Raw genomic sequence first — 27,093 nt, forward strand, 5'->3', positions numbered from 1 at the left:
TTCAACTTTCCGATGTTTTTAATAACATAAATACAGCTTGCCTTTAAAGATTAAAGTTAGTGGTTTGACTTAGTTTCCACAACATTTTCTCTTGAATTAACAGGTAAAACTACTCAGATGTTCCCTCCTAACATCACTGTTAAGATACACAAAAAGATGATGCTCAAGAATAAGCCACAGAAAAGTCTTGGGGAAATTCATCCAGGTTTTTCCCCCATGCTGTTTTTGAAAGTACGTATGCAGTTTTTAAAATCGTCAGGTGTTATCTGTCTGCACCAACCAAGGTAGTGCCTTAAAATCAGGAAGCCACATACAGTCATTACTATACTTGAAAATAAGAATGCAAGTTACCTTTGGAATGTATTCATCCCAATCAATGTACCCAATGTTATTTGTAGCCAAACGAGCAAACAGGTTTACCAAATTCTGTGAACAACAGAAACAACATTTTAAGGTTTGTACTTAATTAAAGAGCCCATTTGTACTTTTAATCATAGTTTTTTAACAATTAATTTTCTCACTGTTTGCAATATATTTTTCATGTTAACACTGTCAATCTGAAAATTTCATATATTAAAATGCACTGGTAATCTTAATTTCTCAAAAACGAAAAATGTGAGCAAAAAGGCACTCACAATTCAGTTTATTATCACTGCATCATCAGCACAGAATACACCTTTGCTGCCTACAAAACAATAGATGCCAAGCCAAAAGTGGAAACATTAGGAAGAGGAAACACAGATTGCATTAAGGCCTGGGCTTTCATTGGCTTTAGTAGATAGAAATGATTGAAGCTTCACATTTAAATTCAGATTATAGTTTAAATGCATAATAATGGGTGCCGATAGCCTGGCCAATAGAACAGGTGCACAAAAGGAAAGCAACAGTTGGAAATATACAGAAGCTGAGGAGCACCTGTAATTGTGTGCAGATTGTAACAGTTCCCAAAACATGGACATAACCAGTAATAGACTTATGGTATTTGTTACACAGGTGGAACTTGCAGCTCAGTCAATATTCTGTACCTCAGAAACTGCCAATAAATAACTAAAAGGGGCTGAGGGCCAGTGAAGACTTGGATCCAAACACTGTCAGTGTACCTGTGAAAGATGGCCATTGTGATGTTACCCAGAACTTCTCATTCTATGAGTCAATTAGAAGGACTAACTTACCCCTTCCCATTGTGGGAGATTCTGAACTGCGACATAGAGGCCGATAAATTCATCAAACCAAAGCCTGCAGTAAATAAAACAAACATGAAGCCAAATATATTAAAGCATTTGTCTGTTTGTCATCTACATCAATGATTTGGATAAGAACATACAGGGCAAGATTAGCAAGTTTGCTGATGATACAAAGTGGGTGGTCTTGCAGATAGTGAAGATGGTTGTGAAAGATTGCAGCAGGATCTGGATCATTGGCCAGGCAGGCTGAGGAAAGGTTGATGGAATTGAATACAGAGAAGTGTGAGGTGTTGCATTTTGGGACGTCTAACAAGGGCAGGACCTACACAGTGAATGGTAGGCCACTGGGGAGTGTTGTAGAGCAGAGGGATCTAGGAGTGCAGGTGCATGGTTCCTTGAAGATCGAGTCGCAGGTAGATAAGGTGGTCAAAAAGGCTTTTGACACATTTGGCCTTCATCAGTCAGAGTACAGAGTATAGAAATTGGACGGTCATGTTGTAGTTGTAAATAAATACCTTTGATTTGTACCAGCATCTGCAGTTATTTTCCTACACTAATTGTAGTTGTATAAGATGTTGGTGAGACTGCATTTAGAGTATTGTCTTCAGTTCTGGGCACCATGTTATAGGAAAGATATTGTCAAGCTTGAAAGGGTTCAGAGAGGATTTACGAGGATGTTGCCAGGACTGGAGGGTGTGAGCTCTTGGGAGAGGTTGAGAAGGCTGAGTCTCTATTCCTTGGAGTGCAGGAGGATAAGGGTGATCTTATAGAGGTGTACAAAATCATGAGAGGAATAGATCGTGTAGATGCACAGTCTCTTGCCCAGAGTAGGGGAATTGAGGACCAGAGGACATGGATTCAGGGTGAAGGGGGTAAAGATTTAATAGGAATCTAAGGGGTAACTTTTTCACACAAAGGGTGTTGGGTGTATGGAACACCAGATGAGGTAGTTGAGGCTGGGACTATCCCAATGTTTAAGAAACAGTTAGACAAGTACATGGATAGGACAGGTTTGGAGGGATATGGACCAAGCACAGGCAGGTGGGACTAGTGGAGCTGGGACATGTTGGCTGGTGTGGGCAAGTTGGGCCGAAGGGCCTGTTTCCACACTGTATCACTCTATGACTCTATATGAAAGCATATGTAAGCAAAAGAATCACTGCTCTTTTATAGCGGGTTAAATGTGTGGGAATCCACAACTTATTTAATTTTTGTGGTGCTAAACATGGGGAGTGCAGATAAAGTAAAGTCTTCAGATAAGGAAATGCAAGAGAGCTGGTATTAAGCTGGTATTAAGGTTTCAAGTTCAGTTTATTGTCACATGTACCAATTAAGGTACAGTGAAATTTGAGTTAATTAGACCAAGGTGTAGAGTACCTGGTGAATACCATCACTGCCTCATGTTCTCCAAAGTAAATAGCTTATACTTAATCTCTCATTTATGTCCTGTCCTCTAGTTCTTACAATGACTGGTACCATGTTGTATTTCTTTCAGCAAATGATATTCCTTAATTCTCCTTGCTCTATAAAAACTGTCAGAATTTTTCAAACCCTTTTCATATAAATACTGCTTCATCCCACGCATCACCCGTCAATCTGCATTTTTTTCACACATTCTACCATCATTACATTCTTACAGCTCTGTTTAGTCTTTCATATTACTTACTTTGTCCCTTATTTCAGTACTATTTGAAAATATGTACCACACTTCCACTAGCCCTAGATCCAAATTTAGTTGCAGTTTTGAGAGATTTGAGAAAAGAAAGCACAGTTCATGCCAAACCTGAAGAAGTACTCTTTTCTCCTATACCTTTTCCTCATTTTCACACATTTTTAAATGAAATCTACTGCTCTTCTTATGCAATTTCATCTTCTCTACCAGTCTTAGCAAAGTTCAACGACTATATTTCCTATGTCAAGTGTATTTTTTGCAAAGGACTCTGTTAAATTTATCAACTGTTTTTTTTTCCAAACTCTCTGTTGACTCTTCCTATTTAGACTTTAGAGATACAGCGAGAAAACATGCCCTTCGGCCCACCGAGTCCGTACCGACCAGCGATCACCCCGTACACCGGCACTCCTACATACTAGGGACAACTTACAGTTTACAGAAGCTAATTAACCTGCAGACCTGTATGTGTTTGGAGTGTGGGAGAAAACCAGAGCACCCAGAGATAATCCGCCCGGTCACAGGGAGAATGTACAAACTCCGTATGGACAGCACCCATAGTCAGGATCGAACTTAGGTCTCTGGTGCTGTAAGGGAGCAACTCCACTGCTGCGCCACTGTGCCACCTGTATTTTGCAAAGTTCTGAGTCCTGGTCATCAAGCCTGAACTTTCCCAAGCAGAAGCAAAATAACCAACAAAAAAGTCTATGCAACTTCAGTCAGTTACAGAAGCCTTTTCAAAACCTTAACATGATGTATATCAAAGGAATTAAATAAATTTGAAACTTACACGAGGATAATCAACTGTAAACTGACCTGAATCCTTTCTGATGCAAATGAGGTGGAAGGGAGGTTGGAAGAAATATTTCAAAATAGCTGACAGCTTTCTGCATGGTGACATCAAAAGGACACATCAATGGCTGCCATTCATCTAACATCTCAGCTGTAGCTTCGACTGGAAAATACCTAGCACAAGAAATCATTTCTGTGCAATCAAAATAGTATGTTGTATTCCAGCAAATAGCTCCATGCAATATTTTAAAGCATACATATAGACATGCTCTGCACTTGTGCCTAACTTAGAAGCAACCCATAATATTTCCCCAATATCTTTGGCCACAAGGTTCAAAGTGCTTTAGGATTCAAATAACACAAGATTGTTTTTAACTGCATGTCACATAAAAATGCACGAGCCATAGGAAGTTTGTAGATGATGCTAAAATAGATGATACTGTGTGCAGTGAAGGTGGTTATCCAAAATTACAGTGGGATCTTAATCAGCTAGGTAAAGGGCGGGGAATGGCAAATTAAACTTAATTCAGACAAGTGCAAGGTACTCATGGTACTATTCAGAGTGAATGGTATTTGGTCTTTATCAGTAAGGGCATTGAGTATGCTGATCTTTATCAGGAAGGGCATTGAGTTTGAAAGCTGGGATGTTATGTTACAGTTGTACAAGATGTTAGATGTTGCAGTTGCACTCAAAGTATAGTGTTCAGTTTTGGTCATCCTGCTGTGGGAAAGATGGCATTAAGTTGGAAAGAGTAGAGAAGATCTATGAGGACGGAACCTGAGGAGCAACACTTTTGACTGAAGTTTGTACATGGACAAAGTTGCCAGACCAATTGGTTGAGGCAGATGCAATAACAGCCTTTAAGACATTTGGACGGTTACACAAATGGGAAAAGTTAAGGGAAGGCAAATAGGACAAGTGTAGATGGATACCATGGTGGTCATGAACGAGTTGGGCTGAAGGGCCCATTTTGGTGCTGTATGAATTTACCGACCATTGTCACACAGTTATCTCCGATTACATATCCTCATTTTAAAAAAAATTAATAATCTCCAGTGTGAACTTTCCCAAAACTTAGTCAATAACCATAAATACAGCCCACAAAATATCCTAGTGTTCTTTTCAAAGGCTGACCTCTTAATTAAGAACTTCCTGTCTGAGTGCTCAGTAACTCTAAACCTGAAAGCGAATTATCGCAACTTCCCTTCACATTGATGTTGACCAGTTAGCTTCAGATTACTTCAACGATAAAGAATTAAGTTCAGATTACTTCAACGATAAAGAATTAAGATGGTAAATTCTAAAAACTATTTTGTTATTAAAAATTTCCAGGGCATAATCAGTAAACACACATATTCCAATGTACGCTGTTTAAATTCTTAAAAATAAGAGAAAATAAGGTTTAATTATATTGTCTGGATCGCATTCACCAGTCAAACAGATGCTCCCAGTCTTATCATCAAATAAAGCCAAACTCCTGAACAGCTCCACACCAAACTCATAAATGATCGCAATGGCCAATGATGGAAACTCAAATGACGAATGTTACCTTTTTAATGCAAAAATATAACGATTTAACTAAATATTGAATGATGTAATCTACTATCATTTAGTTAATTGAGGATAATGATATATATTCATTTCTGTTTCGACACAAGTGGATCTTTGTATAAACCTCCCATCTCTACCAATTATTGCTGAAAGTGTCTTTCAACTTTTAGGTAAAGGTACATCATGCAAAAATGATGTTGTTAGCTTTAAAAGCTTCATGTGATTGAAGAAATCCTAAAATCACAAGAGAAATAAAATTAAGACACTCGAAAGCCCTCAAGATATTTTACAATGACGATGTCAGTACTTACGGTCGACAACACTTCACTAATGCCTTCAGCACATTTTCTATCGAACTAAATAAAAGAGAGCTCATTTTATTAATTGTCATCAGAAACATTATAAACAGATAATCAGTGGACATAATCTAGAAATATGGTGCATATGAAGACTGAAACACTTAGAATTGCCTATGCACATGCACAGTTGAATCCACAATGTGCACACAAAGCCAATCAAGAAAATTAAGATCACACGTCAACTTCAAAAAATGACTTTAGCATTAAGGCCTATTTAAAATGTAAAGAAAGATGAAATACAAATAGATTTGGATTAAATCTGGATAGCATCTCGGAGTATCTATTTATGTTTCTTTATATTCTATTTTTTGTTTCCACAATCCTATCCCCCACTTACTCGAAGATGGTTTTGTCATAATTGCAAAGAGAAGGTAGACTTAATAAAGCAGATTTTCTGATCACAAACAATTAACAATCATAAATGTGGGCAGAACTCAAATGCAAATTGCTCTCTAAATTGCAAACTGATAAACTTTGTACATTGTAGCTAAAAATCTTTGTATTATAATTACTTATTCATCTCAGTAAAAGGAAATCCCTTTTGAATAATGAATACTGACATAATTTTGAATGAGCTACTGAAATATGAACCAATCAAAATGAAATAATGAATTAATGAATAAAATCATATGACTAATTAGAATACAGGCAAGAGGAAATTTTGTGTTTTATTTCTGCCATTTATAATTGGATTTTTTAAACTTTTTTTAAAATTTGCATTGGAAATAGTCCTCTATTGTATCAATAATGCCTTTAAGGCATATACACAAATAGCCTAAACAATTTTAAAGGGAAATTTCATTGCAGTGCAGCATTCTCAATAGTGGTGTAATATTATCATTTTATTTTTAATTTAAAAAACAAATAAGAGATGCATTTTTAGTAAAAATGTTATATCTGTGTGGTGAGATCCACATTTTAAGAAAACATGCATTAATGATCGGGCAAATGTATAAACATTCTTACCACCTATGCAAAACACTAAGCACACACGATTTAGAGGAAGACAAGCCTTGTCGGGCCGAACTGAATAATAAAGAGAAATACGTCAAACTGGGCACAGAAATCAAAGGAATTAGCAACACTGGTGAATAAACAGTAAAAAAAAAAGGTGATGCTCAACAAGAGCTGAAGGCAGCCTAAGTCATTTACGCCGTGTTCATACAGCAAGTTACAACTCACCCTCAATTTACATATTTTTGAAAGAACATTTGAGATGAATTTAAAAACAATGCTCCCAAATCATTGGCCAAATCATTCAAAGGCACAGCATTTCTTTCCACTGCTGTGCCGATGACACTCAGCTTTACCTCCCCCTGAAACCCAACAACCAGTCAAATTTAAACAGCCTCTTACACTGCCTTGAGGACATAAAATGTTGGATGGCACAGAACTTCCTCCAATTAAATGAGAGCAAGTCTGAGGTCATCCTATTCGGCCCCCCCGACTCCATCAAATTGATAACAGGCAGTCTTGGAAGTCTATCCTGCCTAGTCAAACCGCATGTCAAAAACCTCGGCATGATATTTGACTCTGCATTAAAATTTGATAAGCAAGTCAACGCTGTGGTAAAAGCCAGCTTCTTCCAACTTCGAACCATAGCTAAAATCAAACCTTTCCTCCAATTCGACGACACAGAAAAAATCATTCACGCTTTCATTTCCTCCCGCCTAGACTACTGCAACTCCCTATACACTGGGATCAGCCAATCTTCCCTGTCCCGCCTGCAACTGGTCCAAAACGCCGCAGCGAGACTCCTGACGGGTACCCGTAAAAGGGACCACATCACCCCGATTCTGGCCTCTCTCCACTGGCTCCCTGTACGGTACAGAATCAACTTCAAGCTCCTCCTATTCACGTATAAAGCCCTAAATGGACACCCCCCCCCCCCCCCCTACATCAAAAATCTTCTAACCCCCCTCTCTAACTCCAGGTCCCTCAGGTCGGCCGACTTGGGGCTACTCACTATCCCGCGGTCTAGGCTTAAGCTCAGGGGTGACCGCGCTTTTGCGGTTGCAGCTCCTAGACTGTGGAACAGCATCCCTCTCCCCAACAGAACTGCCCCCTCCATCGACTCCTTTAAGTCCAGGCTCAAAACCTATTTCTACTCCCTAGCGTTTGAGGCTCATTGAGGAGGCGCTGTGAACTGTTTGCGTGCTACTGTATGTTTCATTTTTTTTCCATTGGAACCTAATCAGATGTACAGCACTTTGGTCAACGTGGGTTGTTTTTAAATGTGCTATACAAATAAAATTGACTTGACTTGACTTGACTTGACTTGACAACACCATTGAGAATACATCGCACTGCATGTCAATAGATATTAATGATCAGACAAAATTTAGGTGATTTTTTTAATGCAGGATCAAAGTCTCTTTCAAAATCCTTGCCAAATAAATCTGATCAAGAAAAATAAAGTTTAAAACAATATTAAATGCAAAATATTAAAATTTAATTACTCCAACATTCAACAAGAATGTTAAACTTGAAGAATTATCCCCCATATCTCTTTACTCCTATTAACAGAATTGTTATGATAATTTCAATCCATTATCTGCACTTCACATACTGCTTCAATGTCACATCTAATCATCATCACTTACATCAGTGTTATCATGAATAATAGCCTATAATGGTCATAAACCATTTACCTTTTCCACGGATGGCAATTGCAAAGAAGTTGTTTGTTTGAAAGCAATGATTATTTTGAGCATCTCAGTACGTTTCTCATCTCATGATCACACCATAATTATGTAGGAAAATAACTGCAGATGCTGGTTCAAATCGAAGGTAGACACAAAATGCTGGAGTAACTCAGCGGTTCAGGCAGCATTTCAAGAGAGAAGGAATGGGTGACGTTTCGGGTCGAGACCCTTCTTCAGACTGAAGAAGGGTCTTGACCCGAAATGTCACCCATTCCTTCTCTCCTGAGATGCTGCCTGACCCGTTGAGTTACTCCAGCATTTTGTGTGTACACCATATTTATATTTAACTTACTCCACAGATCACTTGTCTATTTTGTTGTTAGCTTCAAGCAAGTTTTATAAGCAAGTGTGTAGAAAGGAACTGCAGATGCTGGTGTACATCGAAGATAGACACAAAATGCTGGAGTAACTCAGCGGGACAAGCAGCATCTCTGGATAGAAGGAATGGGTGATGTTTCGGGTCGAGACCCTTTTTCAGAAGTTTTATAAGCAAGTTGTTTGGTATATAAAGGAGACAACATTTCTCCTAACATGTAACATTATAAATGTACTCGGGACTTAGGTGTGCAATGACTCAGACTTTGAATTTAATAATATTTCAACCCCAGAATAAAGATAGACTTACTTTGGAAACCAATTTAATCCAAGGTGCTCTGTCTTGGAGTACAAAATTCTTTCTATTGTTTCATATAATGGTCTCCATGGCAACTGTAAATCTTCCCTTGATAAGAGTTCTTTCTTCCTGGAAAGAAATTAAAAATCCAAAAACACTTACAATACTTAAGTAAAATAGAATACACTGACAAAAAAACTTATTTTTCACAGGGATTAAAACTGTTTTATAATCTCCTGAACCCTAAATTGTATATTTTTACATATTGTTAGTTAATTAAAAGCATTAGTTATGTTGATCAAGATCATCTGTACCCATTTTCTTGATTCTCCCGCACTAGCATAATAAAGCCTGATGAAAGCCCTCAGAACATTACTTGATTTTCCAATTTGGTACGGAACATTATTCTTTCACCAATTTCAGACAAGAAGGATTTCTAGCCTTTGCATCTCAAATCTCCAGCTTTAAAGTTTTTTACACTTTATGCACGAGGGAGCTGCAATGTCATATTAAAGCTGTGCAATAAGTTGGTACGGTCACATTTGGAGTACAGTATACAGTTATAATCACCCTGACATAGGAAAGCTGAAGACTACAGGAGGAGGCCAAGATTGATCATTCACTCAACATTTTGTATGAGGATGAGTGCAAAAGTTTCAGCCTTACCTATGGAATTCACATGCTGGGCTTTGTTTTTATTCAGAATGTGGATCTCACTGAAGCCTTCTCCCTCTATTTTTTTTAACTGATCTTATCAGTCACTTCTAATTCCATCCAAACTACTGAGCATTGATTAGATTCCACAGTTCTTGGATCAATTCATATTAACTATTACGGCCAGCTACTCATATATCAAATTAGCTATAAGCTGCCGCTGATGTCGATTAGGTGGAATGATAGTTTCTGAGGCAAGCAATAACAATAACAGAGACTTCCACGATGTTTAAATTAGTTAGTCGTTTTATTTGAAGTTGCAATATAACATATTGGCATATCTCTTGTCATCAACTTGTCATTGATTCACTTGGTAAAAATCTATATCCTACCGTAATCTACGTAATTAATACGAACTTCCAGATCTTATCTTCGGCAGAGATTTCTTACTGATCTTCTTGTCAGTAGGTTCTTCAACCGATTACATATCGGCTACTTCTTTTGGCTGCATTTCTATCAGCCACTTCTTGGCTCGAACTGCCGAAAAAACATTGAGGTTGGACGCCCTCTGACTATGCCCAGCCCATATGTAAGCATAGCATTAACCTCTTGATGTCCAAAATACAGCAGGATACAAAGTAATATTGTGGCAGTCCCAGGTGGTGAGCCACGCGTGGTGCGAACCCTTGGCTCGGTGGGTGTGGTCACGGAACTTGGAATGGGGAGGGGGGGCAGTTGGTAGTGGAGCTCCAGGAGGATTTGAACTGGTTGGAGGTTTGGGGAGCTGTATGGTGCTCGAGGAATAAAGAAACCCGCTTGATACGTGTGCCGCTTCATTGGCTTTGCTTGACACTCATGTCCTGCTACATTGGTGACCCCAACGGTCCGAAATAGGTATTTTGGATCGCAATAAAGGGTGCTGCCAGCACACGGCCCTTTGTTGCCGCCGACCACACCCAACAAAACTCGATCGCACTTAAGCTTCTGGACCTTGCAGCCCCAGGTGTGGTTCCTGCAGGCAGAAGCTCAATTCCACATCCGCAGGATTACAGCCGACGATACTCGCTACTTCTATGTCGCCGGCGTACTCGACCAGGAGACAGCCGGTCGGTTGGTGCCTTACCTGCGCGAGCCGCCAGCGGCCAACAAATACGAAGGCCTCAAGGCGCTGCTCCTCCGCACTTTCGGGCTTAGCCGCCTGGAGCGAGCGGCGCGGATCCTCCACATGGGGGAGTTCGGCATAAGCCATCGGCCCTCATGACCAAATTACAATATGCTCATGGACGGCCACCCGCCCTGCTCATGGACGGCCACCTGCTTTTTGAGTACACCTTCCTAGAGCAGTTGCCCGACGATATCTGCCTGCTCCTCTCAGGGGCGAGTTTCGATGACCTTCTGCAGCTAGCGGAACGCGCAAACGAGCTGTGGCTGGCCAGGCGGAGGTTCGCTCGAACATGTGTCGACAGCGCCTTAGAGGGCACAGCAACCTGGGGCTGCGTCCACCGGGAGCTCAGCTGAGTCTCTTGCTCTGGGAGAGGCTCGTATGAACAAGGAGAAGAAGTGGTGCTTCTACCACCAACTATGGGGTTCCGTGGCCCGCCAATGCCACTCGCCCTGTTCGTTTCCGGGGCCGGCCGCCAGTAATCATCTCGGCGGTCGGCCAGATACACCACTTATATGTATGGGACCGGCGCTCAGGACGACGATTCCTGGTGGACACAGGGGCGGAAGTATCCCTTACAAAGGAGATTCTGTTTGCTACAAATGCTTGAAACCGTTTGGTTTCGTTGTTGATGTACTTAAGCACCGTTGTGCTATCGGTCCAGAAGATGGATTTGTCCAGTTGAAGCTGCAATTCTTTTTGCAGCATTGTGTCAACTCTGGATTTTCCCATTATGAAGTCGTGGTTGTATTGCTTGACCAGAAGCACCTCTTGGCTTGAAAGGTTATTGAAAAAAAATACTTTTTACAACACAAAGAAAAAATTGTTTTGTTTTGTTTTTCCTATTTTGCTTTTTCCTTACATATCCCAATTCTCTTGGTATTGAATAAAAGAACAATGGTCATAAAATGTATGACTAAGTTATGAAGAAACAGTTTCATTTAAAAGTGCACATACCTAATTAAAGACATGCTCCAGTGGTCTTCAACAGCAAATCACAACGGTCCATGTCCCCCCCACCCCTCCCCCACCTACTCCCCTCCCCCCCTTTCCCCCACCACTCCCCCCTCCCCTCCCCTCCCCCTCACCGCCACCTCCACCCCCCCTCCTCCACTCCCCTCCCCACCCCCACTCGCTTCCTCCACCCCCCCAGCCCCACTCCCTTCCCCTTCCCCCCACCTCCCCACCTCCACTCCCCTCCCACCCCCACCCCCCTCACACCCCCACTCCCCACCCCCACTTCCCCCCTCCCCTCCCCCTGCTCCCCACCCTAACCCCCCCTCCCCATTCACCCACCCCATCCCCTCTCAACATCAACGGGCCTCACGCTACGCCCGGCGATGTGAGGCCCGGCGAGCGGCGAGGAGCGGTGAGTTCCGGGGCGCGGCGAGGCGATGCAAGGCGAGCGACGGGGCGGGGTGAGCGGCGAAGCATGTGTTTTGCGGAAAAATGTGAGGAGAAATCGGAATGGCGGAAATGAAATAAGAAAACGGAAACATTCTGCCAAATTCAGAAGGGTTGGGAGGTCTGCAACAACACACAACTGCACCACCACCTCCTATGCGCCGGTCCTATGGGATAGAATACTGCTATGGATCATGATGGGACACTTGCTGGAAGCTGACTTACAATCTATTGTATAACTCTTCCCATGCGACAGCTCCACAAATATTTGTAATTCCCTGCATTTTCTTGAGGGAGATTTTGCAGGATTGAATGAGCTCCTTGCAACATTGGATAATAAGCTAATTTTCTTTTATTCTTACTACTTTCTGTTATAGTTTCTTGCAGCTCAGTGGCTTGTCAGGGCATTTCAGTATTAACAATCAATCACATTGCTCTGCATCTATAGCTACACCTGGACCAGAATGTGTCAGGATGCCAGATTTATTTTCAAGTTTAAAATTACTCATTGTCAATCAGGGCAAGTGGCAATACATCTTAAAGGAATTTCATCTGAACTTACTTGAGCAAACTTATTAACAATTGTGCGAATCCTTGCATCATGCTGATCTCAAGTTTTGGCATGACAACTAATTCATATAGCAAATTCACAAATATTACATGATCTTCTTTGCTGAACTTTCTCCCATACAGCCGGATGTACCTGAAAAACAAAAAATAAGATCGATATATGCAAAGTCTGAATGAGGTACTCTAGAAATTTTAAGCGATATAAAAACAATAAAGCCAAAATCTCTTTGTATAGGACATGATGGGGCACTTACCCAAAAGAATAAATGATTTTATGTAGAGCCCATTATGAAAAAGGTAGCCATTAATGAAATTAAAAATTACATGTAATAGAAGAACTGAACAGAAAGATGATCATTTTAAAATCAGGCCAATGCCACACCAAGAAACAATGTGCACCAGTTAGCATTAGGCTAATAGGTAAATGAGGCCTGATGCAGAGTTCATGTTTAAATACAATGGGATGTGTGAAACTGGATGGGAGGGAAGACATCACATCTAGGATGTGATTAAAAATACACAAGGTGGCTCTATGGCAAATGAGCTGAGGGACAGAAAAGATGCAAATGTGGATCCTGAAAAAGGCTCTGTTAATGTGTGAAGAGCATGCACCAGATACTCTCTGCTTCTGTGAAATAGGGCAAGGAATATGGAGTCAGTGACGAGGGAACAGTTTGTCATGAAAGTGAAGTCAATCGTAGAAACATAGAAAATAGGTGCAAGAGTAGGCCATTCGGCCCTTCAAGCCAGTATCATCATGGCTAATCATCCAAAGTCAGTACCCCGTTCCGGCTTTTCCCCCATATCCCATGATTCCCTTAGCCCTAAGAGCTAAATCTAACTCTCTCTTGAAAACATCCAGTGAATTGGCCTCCACTGTGGCAGAGAATTCCAGATTCGCACCTCTCTGGGTGAAAAAGTTTTTCCTCATCTCAGTCCTTAATGGCCTACCCCTTATTCTTAAACTGGTTTCTGGTTCTGGACTTTCCCAACATCGGGAACATTTTTCCTACATCTACCCTGTCCAATCGTCGAAGAATTTTATATGTTTCTATAAGATCCCCTCTCATCCTTCTAAATTCCAGCGAATACAAGCTCAGTCCACCCATTCTTTCATCATATGTCAGTCCCGCCATCCCGGGAATTAATCTGGTGAACCTATGCTGCACTCCCTCAATAGCAATAATGTCCTTCCTCAAATTAGGAGACCAAAATTGCACATAATACTCCAGGTGCGGTCTCACCAGGGCCCTGTACAACTGCTGATGGACCTCCTTGCTCCTAAACTCAAATCCTCTCACAATGAAGGCCAACATGCCATTAGCTTTCTTCACTGCCCGCTGTACCTGCATGTTTACTTTCAGTGACTGATGTACAAGCACACCCAGGTCAAGTTGCACCTCCCCTTCTCCTAATCTGACACCATCCAGATAATAATCTGCTTTCCTGTTCATACCACCAAAGTGGATAACCTCACATTTATCTACATTATACTGCATCTGCCATGCTTCTACCCACTCACCAACCTATCCTAGTCACCCTGCAGCCTCATAGCATCCTCCTCACAGCTCACACTGCCACACAGCTTTGTGTCATCCACAAACTTAGAGATGTTAAATTTAATTCCCTCGTCTAAATCGTTAATATATATTATAAACAACTGGAGTCCCAGCACCAAGCCTTGCCACTAGTCACTGCCTGCCATTCTGAAAAGGACCCGTTAGTTCCTATTCTTTGCTTCCTGTCTGCCAACCGGTTCTCTATCCAAGTCAATACCTACCCCCAATACCTCTCTAATTTTGCACACTAATCTCTTGTGTGGGACCTTGTCAAAAGCTTTTTGAAAGTCCAGATACACCACATCCACTGGCTCTCCCTTATCCATTCTACTTGTTACATCCTCAAAAAATTCCAAAAGATCAGTCAAGCATGATTTCCTCTTCATAAATCCATGCTGACTTTGACCGATCCTGTCACTGCTTCCCAAATGACCTGCTATAGCATCTTTAATAATCGACTTCCCCACTACCGATGCAAGACTAACTGGTCTATAATTCCCTGTTTTCTCTCTCCCTCCTTTCTTAAAAAGTGGAGTTACATTGGCTACCCTCCAGTCCACAGGAACTGATCCAGAGTCGAGAGAACATTGGAAAATTATTACCAATGCATCCACGATTTCTAGGGCCACCTGCTTGAGTACTCTAGGATGCAGACCATCAGTCCCTGGGGGTTTATCTGCCTTCAGTTTACCTAACACCATTTTCTGCCTTCAGTTCCTCCCTCCCACTAGATCCTCGGTCCCCTAGTATTTCCGGGAGATTGTTTGTGTCTTCCTTAGTGAAGGCAGAACCAAAGTACTCATTTGACTGTTCTGCCATTTCTTCATTTCCCATTATAAATTTACCTGTCTCTGACTGTAAGGGACCTACATTCGTCTTCACTAATCTTTTCCTTTTTACATACCTAAAGAAACTTTTAAAGTCAGTTTTTATATTCCCTGCAAGCTTTCTTTCATGCTCTTTTTCCCCCTCTTAATTAACTCCTTTGTCCTCCTCTGTTGAGTTCTAAACTTCTCCCAGTCCTCTGGTTTGCCACTTCTTCTGGTCAATTTATATGCCTCTTCCTTGGATTTAAAACTATCCTTGACTTCCACAGTTGAGCCGCCTTCCCAGTTTTATTTTTTCCGCCAGACAGGTATGAACAATTTCTGGAGTTCATCCATGCGGTCTTTAAATCTTTGCCATTGCATCTCCACTGTCAACCCTTTAAGTATAATTTGCCAGTCTATCCTAGCCAATACTGTGGAATTCTCTGCCTCAGAAGGCAGTGGCGGCCAATTCTCTGAATGCATTCAAGAGAGAGCTAGATAGAGCTCTTAAGGATACCGGAGTCAGGGGGTATGGGGAGAAGGCAGGAACGGGGTACTGATTGAGAATGATCAGCCATGATCACATTGAATGGTGGTGCCGGCTCGAAGGGCCGAATGGCCTACTCCTGCACCTATTGCCTATTGTCTATACCCATCTCATACCTTTAGTCTCCTTTATTCAAGTTCAGGACCCTAGTCTCTGAATTAACCATGTCATTCTCCATCCTAATGCAGAATTCCACCATATTATGGTTACTGTTGCCCAAGGGGCCTTGCACAATAAGATTGCTAACTAATCCTTCCTCATTACACTATACCATTACACAATAAGAGGGCCTGCCCTCTAGTCAGTTCCTCTATATATTGGTTTTAAAAACCCATCCCATATACATTCCAGGAAATCCTCCTCCTCAGCACTGTTACCAATTTGGTTGGCCCAATCTATATGTAGATTAAAGTCAACCATGATAACTGCTGTACCTTTGCTATACGCATGCCTAATTTCCTGCTTGATGCTATCCCCAACCTCCCTACTGCTGTTTGGTGGTCTGTATACAACTCCAACAAGCGTTTTCTGCCCTTGGCTATTTCGCAATTCTACCCATACTGATTCTACAGTATCCAAGCTAAGGTCTCTCCTTGATATTGCATTAATTTCCTCTTTAACCAGCAATGCCACCCCACCTCCTCTTCCTTTCTGTCCATCCTTCCTGAATATCGAATACCCGTGCATGTTTAGCTCCCAACCTTGGTCACCCTGGAGCCATGTCTCCACAATTCCAACTATATCATATCCCTTAACTACTAACTGCGCATTCAATTCATCCACCTTATTTCAAATGCTCCTCGCATTAAGGCACAAAGCTTTCAGGTTAATTTTTTTAATCTCCCTTCTACCTTTTGCTTCTGTACTCCTTTTATAGCCCTCTGTCGCCTTGCATTGGGTCACATCCCCCTGCCCTGTTAGCTTAAATATGACCTTTCGTACACTCTCTTTCCCTTTAGCTGCACGCATACGCTTCCAGGTTGTTGATTCCACCCTCCCACCTTTTAGTTTAAATCCACCCGTGTATAACATATAACATATAACATATAACAACTACAGCATGGAAACAGGCCTGTCAGGCCCTACCAGTCCACGCCGACCATTCTCCCTGACCTAGTCTCATCTACCTGCACTCAGACCATAACCCTCTAATCCCCTCCTATCCATATACCTATCCAATTTACTCTTAAATAATAAAATCGAGCCAGCCTCCACCACTTCCACCGGAAGTCCATTCCATACAGCCACCACCCTCTGAGTAAAGAAGTTCCCCCTCATGTTACCCCTAAACCTTTGTCCCTCAATTCTGAAGCTATGTCCCCTTGTTGGAATCTTCCCCACTCTCAAAGGGAAAAGCCTACCCACGTCAACTCTGTCCGTCCCTCTCAAAATTTTAAAAACCTCTATTAAGTCCCCCCTCAACCTTCTACACTCCAAAGAATAAAGACCCAACCTGTTCAACCTCTCTCTGTAGCCTAAGTGCTGAAACCCAGGCAACATTCTAGTAAATCTCCTCTGTACCCTCTCCATTTTGTCGACATCCTTCCTATAATTTGGCGACCAGAACTGCACACCATACTCCAGATTCGGCCTCACCAATGCCCTGTACAATTTTAACATTACATCCCAACTTCTATATTCGATGCTCTGATTTATAAAGGCAAGCATACCAAACGCCTTCTTCACCACCCTATCCACATGAGATTCCACCTTCAGGGAACAATGCACAGTTATTCCCAGATCCCTCTGTTCCACTGCATTCCTCAATTCCCTACCATTTACCCTGTACGTCCTATTTTGATTTGTCCTACCAAAATGCAGCAACTCACACTTATCAGCATTAAACTCCATCTGCCATCTTTCAGCCCACCCTTCCAAAAGGCCCAAGTCTCTCTGTAGACTTTGAAAATCTACCTCACTATCAACTACTCCACCTATCTTAGTATCATCTGCATATTTACTAATCCAATTTGCCACACCATCATCCAGATCATTAATGTAAATGACAAACAACAGTGGACCCAACACAGATCCTTGGGGTACTCCACTGGACACTGGCCTCCAACCTGACATACAATTGTCAACCGTTACCCTCTGGTATCTCCCATTCAGCCATTGTTGAATCCATCTTGCAACCTCACTATTAATACCCAACGATTTAACCTTCTTAATCAACCTTCCATGTGGAACCTTGTCAAATGCCTTACTGAAGTCCATATAGACAACATCCACAGCCTTGCCCTTATCAATTTCCCTAGTAACCTCTTCAAAAAATTCAAGAAGATTAGTCAAACATGACCTTCCAGGCACAAATCCATGTTGACTGTTTCTAATCAGGCCTTGATTATCCAAATAATTATATATATTGTCCCTAAGTATCTTTTCCATTAATTTTCCCACCACAGACGTCAAACTAATAGGTCTATAATTGCTAGGTTTACTTTTAGAACCTTTTTTAAACAAGGGCACAACATGCGCAATGCGCCAATCTTCCGGCACCATCCCCGTTTCTAATGACGTTTGAAATATTTCCGTCATAGCCCCTGCTATTTCTGCACTAACTTCCCTTAATGTCCTAGGGAATATCCTATCAGGACCTGGAGACTTATCCACTTTTATATTTTTCAAAAGTGTCCGTACCTCCTCTTCTTTAATCCTCCTAATTTCCATCACTACTCTACTTGTTTCGCTTACCTCACATAATTCAATATCCTTCTCCTCGGTAAATACCGAAGAAAAGAAATTGTTTAATATCTCCCCCATTTCTTCCGGCTCAGCACATAGCTGACCACTCTGACTCTCTAATGGACCAATTTTATCCCTCACTATCCTTTTGCTATTGACATATCTGTAGAACCCCTTGGGGTTTACTTTTACATTACTTGCCAAAGCAGCCTCATATCTTTTTTTCGCTTTTCTAATTTCCTTCTTAAGATTCCTTTTACATTCTTTATATTCCTCAAGAACCTCATTTACTCCCTGCCGCTTATATTTATTGTATATCTCCCTCTTTTTCCGAACCAAGTGTCCAATTTCCCTGGAAAACCACGGCTCTTTCAAATTATTATTCTTTCCTTTCCACTGAACAGGGACATAAAGACTCTGTACTCTCAAAATTTCACCTTTAAATATCCTCCATTTCTCTATTATATCCTTTTCATAAAACAAAAATTTCCATTTCACTCCTTTTAAATCCTTTCTCATCTCCTCAAAATTACCCTTTCTCCAATCCAAAATCTCAACCCTTGGTCCAGATTTGACCATCTCCATAATGATATTAAAACTAATGGCATTGTGATCACTAGACCCAAAGTGCTCCTCAACACATACCTCCGTCACCTGACCCATCTCATTTCCTAACAGGAGGTCCAACACTGCCCCTTCTCTGGTAGGCACCTCTACGTATTGCTGCAAAAAACTATCCTGCACACATTTTACAAACTCCAAACCATCCAGCCCTTTAACAGAATGCGATTCCCAGTCTATATACGGAAAATTGAAATCACCCACAATCACCACTCTGTGCTTACTACTAATATCTGCTATCTCCTTACATATTTGCTCTTCCAATTCTCGTTCCCTATTTGGCGGTCTATAATACACCCCTATAAGTGTTGCTAAACCTTTCTCATTTCTGAGTTCCACCCAAACAGCCTCCCTAATCGAGCCTTCTAGTCTGTCCTGCCAAAGCACTGCTGTGATATCCTCCCTGACAAGCAATGCAACACCCCCACCTCTTGCCCCTCCGATTCTATCACATCTGAAACAATGAAATCCTGGAATATTTAATTGCCAATCGCAACCCTCCTGCAACCATGTTTCACTGATCGCCACAACATCATACTTCCAGATGTCAATCCAGGCTCTAAGCTCATCCACCTTTCTTACAATGCTCCTAGCATTAAAATATACACATTTAAGGGACCCATTATTTCTTATTCTCAGTTTATTTCTTTTCCCTTCTTTCTCTCCTATATATTGGGTCTGAGTGTTTCCCTTTTCTGCCTCCTGCCTCACACACTGCCTGTTAGCTATCTGTGTTTGAGTCCCTCCCCCCAACCGTACTAGTTTAAAGTCTCCGCAATTATTTTAGCAAATCTCCCCGCCAGGATATTGGTTCCCCTCAGGTTCAGATGCAACCCTGAACCTCCTTGTAGCACTAGGAAACCTGCCTGTTTGCAGTTTGCAGCTTTTTATTTGAGGGAAACTGCAGCACATCTATTCAATATGATAATAGGTGGAGCTGGGTGTTGAGAGTTCATATATGAAATCTCAGAATGTGTGTTCAGATCATATCAGAGGGCAGCATGGAAATAAAGAACAGGCCACCAAGGAGGATCCTTGGGAGATTCTGGGAGGTAGGCGTGGGTAAAAACCATAAGCAGGAGACTCCATTATGGATGAGATGAGCATAGAATATAACAAGGGTGGATTCTCCTTGAAAGAGATGAAAAGACTTTGTGACAATGTTATCGGCAAAGGGGTTACAGAGCAGCAAGACTGAGAACAGAGAGTTCACAATCCTCACAAACACATTGGATATAGAACACAGAGGTTCTACAAATCAAGAAATATTGAACAAGAAAGATTCTTTGCTCCTGAAAGCTGCAATGGGTCAGGGTGAGAAGAATGTGATAGAAGGGGAGAGCAGGGAAGATGGTTTCCATTTAGGCTGAACCAGAAAGTGGTGCCTTGTAAAACAGTTCTAAAATACATAAAGGAGCATGTGACACACACAAACGACTAAAAAAGAGATACAGAAAGTGAAATGTCTGGCACAGGAATTTTATACCATAACACTATAACAAATACATTTTGATATGTTTTCCGTCGCTCCCACTCACCAATTCCTGGGATGGAGGGGTGATGCATGAAAGGCTTGGACCTTATATATTGGAATTTAGAAGATTAAACGGTGATCTTGTAAAAATGTGTACAGGTTGTCACAAGATGAAGTAGAACTGTTTCCACACATGTCAGTATTATCCGCAAGTTGGAAAAGATGCAACAATCAGCAACTGGATGGCACAGTGGCACAGTGGTAGAGTTGCTGCTTCACAGCAGTAGAGACCCAGGTTCAAACCTGACCTCAGGTTCTATCTGTATGAAATTGGCACATTTTCCCTTTGACCATGTGCATTTCCTCTGGATGCTCCGGTTTCCTCCCACATCCCAAAGACATGCAGGTTTGGAGGTTAATTGGCCTATGTAAATTGCCCTTGGTGGTCAGGAAGTGGATGAGAAAGTGGAATAATATAGAACTAGTATGAGCGGGTGATCAGTGATCGGCGTGGACTGTGGCGTGGATATTGAAAGGATGTTGCCCCTACTAGGCACATCGAATAGATAGGGGCAGAATTTCAAATTAAAGGGTTGCCCATTTAAGACAGAAGTATTTCTTCTCTAAGAGGGTCATGACTTCAGAATTCTCAAACCTAGAGTACTGTAAAGACAGTTTTAGATTATATCAAGGCCAAAATTACAAATATTTAAACTAAAAGGACATCAAGGGACAAGGGGTGAGAGCGGCAAAGTGGTTTTGAGGCCACGATTGGATCAGCTGTGATGTTATCGAAGTGTTGGGCAAACGAGGAGCCAATTAGCCTAAAACTGATAAGTCTGAAAAATGGTCCTGACCCAAAACATCACCTTTCCATATTCTCCAGAGATGCTGCCTGACCCACACTGAGTTACTCCAGCATCTACAGTTCCTTATATCTAATTGTACCTATTTATGTCTTAATGTTCTTATTGAATTTTACGTATTACTGCTAGAATCCAGAGGTCATGCTGACATCAATTACAGACCGGTAGGATTGTGCCAATTTTTAATTAGCAATCTACCACACCAAATATCCATACAACTTCTGACCTTATTACTACTTTGGTCCAAACAGAAATCATGGGAAAAGGAGAGCCGAGTTCCTGAAGTGAGGTGAGAATGACTGCCCTTGACATAAAGGAAATATTTTGCCAAAAATAAACAGGAGCAGGAGTGCTCCACTGACCACAAGCCTGCTACAATATTCACTGAAATCTTGGCTGATCTTCAAACAAATTCATTCTCCTTGTCTATTCCCGTTATCTCTTGTTTTCATCATTATCCAGAAATGTATCAATCTCAATCTTGAATGAAAGAAATTAGTGAGCCTCCAAACCCTACAAGGTTGGGAATTTCAAAGATTCACTATCCTTTGAGTCAAAAATGTCTCCTCATTCCAGTGCTAATTGTCTGAACCCACATTTTGAAATCCATTCCTCTAGACTTAGACTGAGGAGAAACATCCTCCCCACTCCGACTCTGTAAAGCCATCTAAATGGTGAGCTCGTATTCTTCTGAATTAATGAATAAGTCTTGACTCCTCAATCCTTCATGAAATAACCTGCCATCCCAGCAACTATTTGGAGAATCTTTTCAGTATTACCTTTTTTTTATAATATGGGGTCAAGGATTTCTTATACAATGGATGAAAATTAGTGCTATACACTTTTTTAAAACGTATCTGCAGGCAAACTCCAGTTACACTGTATACACTAATCTAAGCTGAAAAAAATAAATAGGAAGGCATTCTCACAATAGTGACATTGTTGACAGATCTCACAGGTTAGGCAATTATACTCCTTGTTCCCTGTATTTAGAAATGTTGAGCGTATTATATGAATCAGCAGAAGTGCGGTCAGGAACTCAATGTTACCTTTTAAGATGCACAGCTTTAGTCAAACAAGTAATAGTGTCCCTCATTGTAACATGCAATTTAATTTCATTGTTAAACATGACATGCTCAGTACCGTATTTCAATAATCATGGAAAAGCACTAACTGCAGATGCTGAACGGTTAACCAGTTTCTCTCTCCACTTGTTCCACTCAAGCCATCATTCTAGAGCTTCCACAGTACTGCTGCAACTGTTTCAAACTCACTTCAAAAGTCTACTGTCTCCATTTGCTTCAAGGAAACCTCCATCAAAATAATATGACCTGTCTCACTGACATTTACCCAGTAGTTCTAACATCAACCATAATAAAGTGCTTTGAAAGACTAATCATGGTCTGTCAAGTCAATTTATTGTCATATACACAAGAATGAAGAGATACAAGTACAATTAAAATATTTTTGCAGCAGGATCACAGGCACATTTACTCAGTCAAAGACACTAAAATGTAAATTCTGCAAGTCAGTAAAAAGAAAACATTTTGTGCAAAAAAAAAAGACAATAGTGCAGAACACAATTAGTGAAAAATAAACAAGTCCACGGTATCAAGAGGTGGTCCATAGTTTTTTATTGTCAATGTAGGATTAGGGTTGTGTGGATTGGTTCAAGAACTTGATAGTTGTAGGAAAGTAACCATTCCTAGAACTGGTGATGTATGACTTCAGACTTCTGTACCACCTGCCCAATATTAGCAGTGAGAAGGCGAGGCCCAGATGGTGAGGGTCTCTGATGATACCTATAACCTTCTTAAGGCAATGCCTCATGCAGATGCTTTTGATGGTTGGGAGGGCTATTTCCATGATGGACTGGGCTGAGTCCACCAAACCCTGCAACCTCTTGCGTTACTGTAATGAGGTTGCCATACCAAACCATAATGCAACCAGTCAGGATACTTTGTACAGTACATCTGTAAACATTTGTTAAGAGCATTTGGTGACAAGCCAAATCGGTTTAAACGTCTAAGGATATAAAGGCGCTAGTCTGAATTCCTCGTGATTACCTCTATGCGGGGGTCCCAGGAATTTTAAGCTACTAACTCTCTCCACTGTTGACTCACCATTCTGAATTCAACAATTACTTCCCTGGTTTTGTTGACGTTGAGTGAGAATGTTGGCGTGGTACCATTCAACTAGGTGTTCTATCTCTGTCCTGGGCACTGGCTCATCACCTCTCATGATTTGGCCAACAACAGTCATGTCAGCAGCAGATTTAAGGATGCAATTGGAGCTGTGCTTAGCTGTACAGTCACCGATGTAAAGAAAATGGAGCAGAGGACTCAGTATGCAACCTTTAGACACACCAATGTTGACGATCAATGAAGAGATGTTTCCAATCTACAGATTGAGGTCTGCCAATCCACACTGATTGAGGTCGGCCAATGAGAAGGTCAGGGATCTAGTTTGCAAAAGCAGGTACACAGCCCAAGGTCTTGGAGCTTGGTGATCCATTTGGATGGGGATGATAATGTTGAACTGCATTCAATGCCGAAGGTGATGGCGTGCAAGCCCTGCCACAGCTACTGAACTTCCATCTCATCCTCCAGTTTAGAGCGAATCCCTTTTAGGCTTTTTCATGGCGTTATCAAGGTCATATCTGGACTTCTTGTATGACTCTATATCACTAGACTTGAATGCCCAAGATCTGGTCCTCAGAAGAATGCAGACTGCCTGGTTTATCCAAGGCTTCTGGATGAAGAGCACTTGGGTGGTTTTCATGGGAACACACTCCTCCACACATTTCCTTATGAAGTCGGTTACAACTGTGGCATATTCATTCAGGTCTGTTACAGTCCTTGAACTTCGCCCAGTCTACCAACGATTGAGCCCAGACAATCATTTGTTCATTCAAATCCTTCCATTCAGTCCACCTTCACGGTGTGTTGCATCAGGAAGGCTGAAAATATAGTCAAGGCTGTCGACCCATTGCCTTTTCTCCTACATTCTGGGAGAAGATACAGGAGCTTGAAAGCTCAGAGTTAAGAACAGCTTCTTCCGCGTTGCTGTCCGACTGCTGTCTTTCAGCCAAGTTGAATACAAGTAACCTACGTATAACGTGAGCAGTAACTAAAATATTTTTTAAGATGAGTTTTGACCTTTCCCACACCACTGTGTAAAACTCCCATGGAAAACATTGTCCAAATATATAGGTTAACATAGGAACATAGAAAGCAAGTTTTAATATAACTTTAGGCAGTAACTGATCATACAACCATATGATGCTGAAAAGCAGTGAGGCATTCACAGGGGTACAGCTACACTTCCAACTATCTAAGATTCAACTGAGCGCTTCGTAATAATGGAACACCATGTAATAAAATGATAAAGTCACATCTACTGAAGCTATTGTCTAATTTTCTTGCCCAGACTGGTTGGTGTGCTGCTGTAGTATACACCACACATTGGCATAGCTTGCAGAGTTGCTGCCTCACAGTTCCAGCTATCCAAGTGCAATTCCGACCTCAGAGCTGTCTTTTAACAATAGTGAAGATACCTTTACACAATTCTATAGAACATTTGAGAGAGCACCCTGGAGCATAGAATACAACTTTGATTTTCTTACCCCAAAAATACTTTTGGGTACAGAGAGTGCAGAATGGGTGACTTGTCTTTTGCATTTGGAAAGACTGAGTAGATATACGCCATAGAAGAGTGAGAGGTAACCACTTTTGGCACGTACAAAATACTTTGCAGCTGGATACTTCTCCCAGTTCTTGATGTCCTCTGGTTTTTGATTCCCCTACTCTGGGCAAGAGAGTCTGTGTGTCTACCCGATCTATTCTTTGCGTGATTTTGTACACCTCTATAAGATCGCCCCTCATCCTCCTGCTCTCCAAGAAAGAAAGTCCCAGCCTCTCTTGAAAGCTCAGGCCCTCGAGTCCTGGCAACATCCTTGTAAATCTTCTCTGCACCCTTTCCGGCTTAACATCTTTCCTATAACATGGTGCCCAGAACTGATCACAATACTCTAAATGCGGGTAAGAGCCATTTATGTTTATTGTTGGCATATCATATTATTTTGCTTAGATATATCTTACAGTGTAGCCTGTTAACTGAGCTTGTCAATTAGCAAATATTCCAAGAGAACATATCACAAGGCTCAATATTTCAGGATCCACGTTGAACAGGTAAACTACTATGAGCTGTTAGACTTGTGACTAGAAGTCATTTTAATTGGACATCACAGCTGCAGTGTAAAGCAAGTTTGATAGAAAACATAATAAAGAACCATACAGCATAGGAGACAGGAAAGGGAGGCACCGGGAGAGGGAGCGCATACAGTTCTCACTAGACCAGGGACAGAGCAACCAGCTACAAATTGCACGCAGAATTAGGAAAACCTGGTTCATTAATCTCTTTGTTTGTTACAACTACCTCAATAAACAACCAACTAAACTGGAAATAACGACTGGAAGATCTGTTCTATTGGGTCTGCGTAAGATCACTCCTACTGTATCTGTGTATTAATGGCAACTAGAAAAGAGGATACTGGAAAATTTGAAAATTTGCCATTATAATTAAGTGAGAACTAGCTCTATGAGTGAAACTGGAGCTTGTGAATCATTTAAATGGAACAAAGGATTGGTTTATTTCACAAACCTGACGCCGCCATCCCCAATCAACTGGACATTGTGGCAATCTGCGCTAATCTGTCTGAGGGAGATTGGAAACCCCGAAAGCCAATGCGCAGGGAGAGTGGTACGTACAGCATTCTTTATTGGAGAAGCTATATATGATAAGCTGTATTGGAAAACGGCTACTATAGTGTTGATCGACTGAATGCTATAATCTCACAACAATATCAGCTGTTTGAAACATTGTGCCGTCGGCATACGGCTTTCACGTCAACGAGTCTTAAAGGGATAGTGAACAAATATGTCTGTTGCCAGATCTGATGCTCAGTCATAAGATGGTAATGTTGGAAAGGATTCTGAAAAGGAAAAAAGGGTTATTAAACACACTGCCGGGGTGGGAGCTGCTTTACGTCTTTGTCGTCCACCTTGGGTAGCAAAGCGTCAACTGCGGTACTCTGAAGCACCAATTGCCACTTTTGATTGTTGTAGTTGACATAAGAAAGAAGAAGAAACACACTGCCAAAGGCTCGGAATTGTTCATTGAAAATTGTCAGAAGACAAGAAACTCGAGATGTAAACAAGCTAACAAGTTAATGGAAATGCTGAAAGAGCTCATGAAATCAAAGGAAAAGGCATATGAAGTACAATCTAAACTGGTTCAATTAATCTAGCTGTGATGAAGTCAAAGAAAACCATGAGTCATTGGTGAAACCATGAGTCACTGCCTGAAAATGAACTTGAAAGGCAAAATCAGTGGTTTCAACAAAAAATGGAAACTTTTAATGGTTTTATACAAGATGTAGAGGTGTGTTATCTGATGTTGGACAGCAAATTACACACTCCATTGCTGAAAGTGCCATACAACTGAGTGTTGTAAACTCAGATGACATTGGCATGATGACAGTGTTTCAAATGCCTCAAAACCTAAATCAAACCACAAATCCAGTTCTTCATCACGTGCATCTTCAACGTCCTCTGCTCGCATCAAAACTCAGCCAGAAAAGGCTATGCTCATGGAACGGGTTGCCGCCCTGAAGAAAAAGCATGAGCTTGAGGCACAAGAAGAACAATTGAAAAGAAAGAACAACTGGAACTAGAGACTGAACTGGCAGCAACCAATGCAAAAATCAATGTACTTGAGGCCATGGGATCAAGAAGCAGCTCTAGAGTATCTGATAGGATGAACTCTTATTTGAGAAAAGGAACTGCTCAAAAGGAAACATCAGCTAAA

General features: G+C 41.3%; 1 protein-coding gene across 6 annotated transcripts in view; it reads right to left on the reverse strand.

Moving 5' to 3' along the window:
- Positions 1 to 27,093, reverse strand: part of LOC144596489 (proteasome activator complex subunit 4-like) — a 126,877-nt gene that overhangs the window by 83,954 nt on the left and 15,830 nt on the right. For 4 of the 6 annotated variants that reach the window (XM_078404829.1, XM_078404826.1, XM_078404825.1 and 1 more), the window contains 7 exons: positions 12,657 to 12,797; positions 8,887 to 9,003; positions 6,523 to 6,582; positions 5,509 to 5,553; positions 3,670 to 3,819; positions 1,173 to 1,236; positions 352 to 426 (listed from right to left, as the gene is read on the reverse strand). In XM_078404829.1, the coding sequence (XP_078260955.1) occupies positions 352 to 426; positions 1,173 to 1,236; positions 3,670 to 3,819; positions 5,509 to 5,553; positions 6,523 to 6,582; positions 8,887 to 9,003; positions 12,657 to 12,797 (652 nt within the window). The remainder of the gene's footprint in view (positions 1 to 351; positions 427 to 1,172; positions 1,237 to 3,669; positions 3,820 to 5,508; positions 5,554 to 6,522; positions 6,583 to 8,886; positions 9,004 to 12,656; positions 12,798 to 27,093) is intronic. The other 2 variants (XM_078404828.1, XM_078404827.1) reach the window with 1 other exon arrangement.

The sequence above is a fragment of the Rhinoraja longicauda genome, chromosome 9, assembly GCF_053455715.1.
Source record: "Rhinoraja longicauda isolate Sanriku21f chromosome 9, sRhiLon1.1, whole genome shotgun sequence".
In the NCBI taxonomy this organism is placed as follows: domain Eukaryota; kingdom Metazoa; phylum Chordata; class Chondrichthyes; order Rajiformes; family Arhynchobatidae; genus Rhinoraja; species Rhinoraja longicauda.